Source organism: Acipenser ruthenus, chromosome 2 (genome assembly GCF_902713425.1).
Source record: "Acipenser ruthenus chromosome 2, fAciRut3.2 maternal haplotype, whole genome shotgun sequence".
Taxonomy (NCBI): Eukaryota; Metazoa; Chordata; class Actinopteri; order Acipenseriformes; family Acipenseridae; genus Acipenser; species Acipenser ruthenus.
Window position 1 is genome coordinate 16,311,729 of NC_081190.1, and position 3,308 is coordinate 16,315,036.

Genomic DNA, 3,308 nt, shown 5'->3' on the forward strand with positions numbered 1-3,308 from the left:
ATTAAACATAAGAGTTGAATTAACTGTGTCATCCCGTGCTTACAGACTAGGATCTTGACAGTGTGTATTTATATTATTATACGTGTCTTCCCTTTCCCGGTTGATCTGTTCTTTATCTGACCATCTCCAATATTTCAGTATCTCACGATCTGGTGCCAAGCTGATTTCTTGGTTTGTCTAATTCACTTCTATCTGTATTTCTATAATAAAAACAGAAAAAAGAAAGAAAAGTATCAGAAACTTAAGATATTCGTTCGAGGTTTGTTTATTGAATAATCAATAAATATGCAATAAAACTATACAGCTGTTACGCTTCAATAAATTAGAGTTCCAATGTGCAGGACGAAAATTCCATAAAAGCAAATGGAAAGAATTACATGATGTCCTTGAATAATAATAATAATAATAATAATAATAATAATAATAATAATAATAATAATAATAATAAATGCTAGTAGAATATGATTTGAGTTAAGGCAGCGCAATGCAGGATTACTGCCAGCTGCGTCTGTTATATCGATGGAGGGGGAGGGGGCACCTTTGAAACACTCAAATGCTGGATCAAGAACTCAAACACCTACAACCAGTGTAAAGTAAAAGAAAGAGAGAGAGAGAGAGAGAGAGAGAGAGAGAGAGAGAGAGAGAGAGAGAGAGAGAGAGAGAGAAAGAGAATTCAGAATGGAAAGACTCACTGTTATGACCTCTTAGCCATCTGACGTATCTTCCACAGCTGGTATATATGAATTGGATTTGTCACCAGTCGTCAATGATTCATACAACTAGTAAGATGAAGCGTCTTGTTGCCGTGTCTACAGATCATCATGATTCTTTTATATAATGGACTGGTCATGGAGACAATCGCTACCATAAAGGACTGAGTTTCCTAAGTCTGCCGAAAGCTGATGTTTTGCTAGAAATGGAAAATACCAACAACACTACGTATTTAGACAGCTCTTACCAGAAGGAAAATAAAACAGCATTTCAAGACGTAGCACTAAGTTACCAGATCATAACTTCTCTGTTCCTGGGAGCCCTTATTCTCTTTGCCATATTTGGGAATGCATGTGTGGTCGCAGCTATAGCTTTAGAAAGATCTCTTCAAAATGTAGCAAACTATTTAATAGGATCGCTGGCTGTAACGGACCTGATGGTGTCGGTGCTGGTGCTCCCCATGGCAGCTCTCTACCAAGTCTTGAACAAGTGGACTCTTGGACAGGTAACTTGTGACATTTTTATTGCTTTAGATGTGTTATGCTGTACATCGTCTATCCTTCACTTGTGCGCAATTGCTTTGGATAGGTACTGGGCTATCACAGATGCTATAGATTATGTAAACAAAAGGACTCCGAGGCGAGCAGCTATTTTAATTAGCCTAACCTGGCTGATAGGTTTTTTAATATCTATCCCACCAATGTTAGGCTGGAGAACTCCTGAAGACAGGGCAGATCCGGATGCCTGCACAATAAGTCAAGATCATGGTTATACCATTTATTCCACCTTCGGAGCTTTTTACATCCCTTTGATTCTAATGTTGGTTCTTTATGGGAGAATATTTAAAGCAGCCAGGTTCCGAATTCGTAAAACCGTCAAAAAAACCGAAAAGAAGAAAGTAGCAGAAAGATGCCTAACGGTCTCACCGGCTATCTTACCCAAGAAAAGCAATGGTGAGACCAGCAAAAACTGGAAGCGAAGTGTGGAGCCAAAACCCAATTATTGCGTTAATGGAGCGGTGAGGCATGGGGAGGAAGGCGCAGCACTGGAGATCATCGAAGTTCACCACAGCAACTCAAAAAACCATCTGCCTCTTCCAAATACCTCGACTGTAGCCTGCTTCGAGAACAGAAACGAAAAGAACACAGAAGCCAAAAGAAAGGTGGCTTTAGCCAGAGAGCGCAAAACCGTCAAGACCCTGGGCATTATTATGGGAACCTTTATTCTCTGTTGGCTGCCATTCTTCATTGTGGCCCTGGTGTTACCGTTTTGCGGTGAAAGTTGCTACATGCCAGACTGGCTTGCCGCACTGATTAACTGGCTTGGTTACTCAAATTCACTTTTAAACCCCATCATCTACGCCTATTTCAACAAAGATTTCCAAAGCGCTTTCAAGAAAATTATTAAGTGCAAGTTTTGCAGACAGTGAAACATCTGTGTCATAGTTGCTTTCAGACAAGGAATGGAAAACGCTTTGCCTTCAGACTAAATAAAGTGACACTACTCTCTCGGTAGTTTCATTTTCATATGTGGTTAATTGTTTTTAAATGATACCAATATCTACCACGAATAGACGATAATGAACGTGTCACAGTGCTATGAGTGTATAACATGCATACTACAAAACAATGGGTTGGACCAGTTGCTTTAGAAACCCAAAGCATGGACATCCACATAGAAAACTGCTTCTGTGTACTTTGTCCACGGCATCTACATTATTTTATCTCCATGCAGGGTGTATCATTTTGTGTGCTGAATTCTAAAATGTAATAACATTGGTGGGTCTGGGAGTTTGCCAAATTTACGCTGTTTTCTCAATTACCCACTTCGAGTCATAATTAGTATTGACGAAATAAACCATCTAATGACTAAATCCCTGTTTCTGTCTAATTTTTTGGGAAATAATGGTGTGCCATACATATATTTAGAACTGTATTGGTTATGCAAACACATGCATCTAAAACCTTAGACGTGTATACATCTGCATATCAACCCCCCCCCCCCCCCCCAATAAATAAATAAATAAATAAATAAATAAATAGAAGATCTGTTGTTTGTGTGGTGAAATCCATGACAAAGGTAAGGTTTAAAACACGACACGACACAACTGCTTGCTCTCAGGAATTATAATCCGCAATATAATATATATGAAATCACCTTTTACCTTGCGTAAATAAAACCCATAAAAAATATTAGTATTATTTTTTTTATTATTGTAATGTAGTGTGTATAATGAAATATCTTGCAGATAATATTTTCGCATATCCTTTGTCTGGTAATACATTTGATGCTTCTAGAGGTTACTTTAAAAAATGGTGTGGTTTGTCGCATTCATCTATCTGCTTTGCTTTGCTTTTTTTTGCCTTGCACAGTACATTCCAAACGCATTAAATCGCATGGTAATGTATTCTATACATTTCAAATAGAAAGGCACTTAGCGCGGTTCAGCGCAGGAGCACATCAGCTCATTAAAAAGAGAACGACGTGGGAGGCACTAAGGAGAAACCTTTAGAAAATATATACAAATTTTAATTATACAAAAACATTTCGAAATTAAAATGTACTCCGGAACATAACTAAAAATAATATGATGGCTG

General features: G+C 38.1%; 1 protein-coding gene across 1 annotated transcript; it reads left to right on the top strand.

Moving 5' to 3' along the window:
* Window positions 1-659: 659 nt before the first annotated feature.
* On the top strand, window positions 660-2,620 carry LOC117403652 (5-hydroxytryptamine receptor 1A-alpha-like). Its single transcript, XM_034005919.3, has one exon. The coding sequence runs from the start codon at window positions 917-919 to the stop codon at window positions 2,138-2,140; it is 1,224 nt and encodes a 407-aa protein (XP_033861810.1). The 5' UTR covers window positions 660-916; the 3' UTR covers window positions 2,141-2,620.
* The last annotated feature ends 688 nt before the right edge of the window (window positions 2,621-3,308 follow it).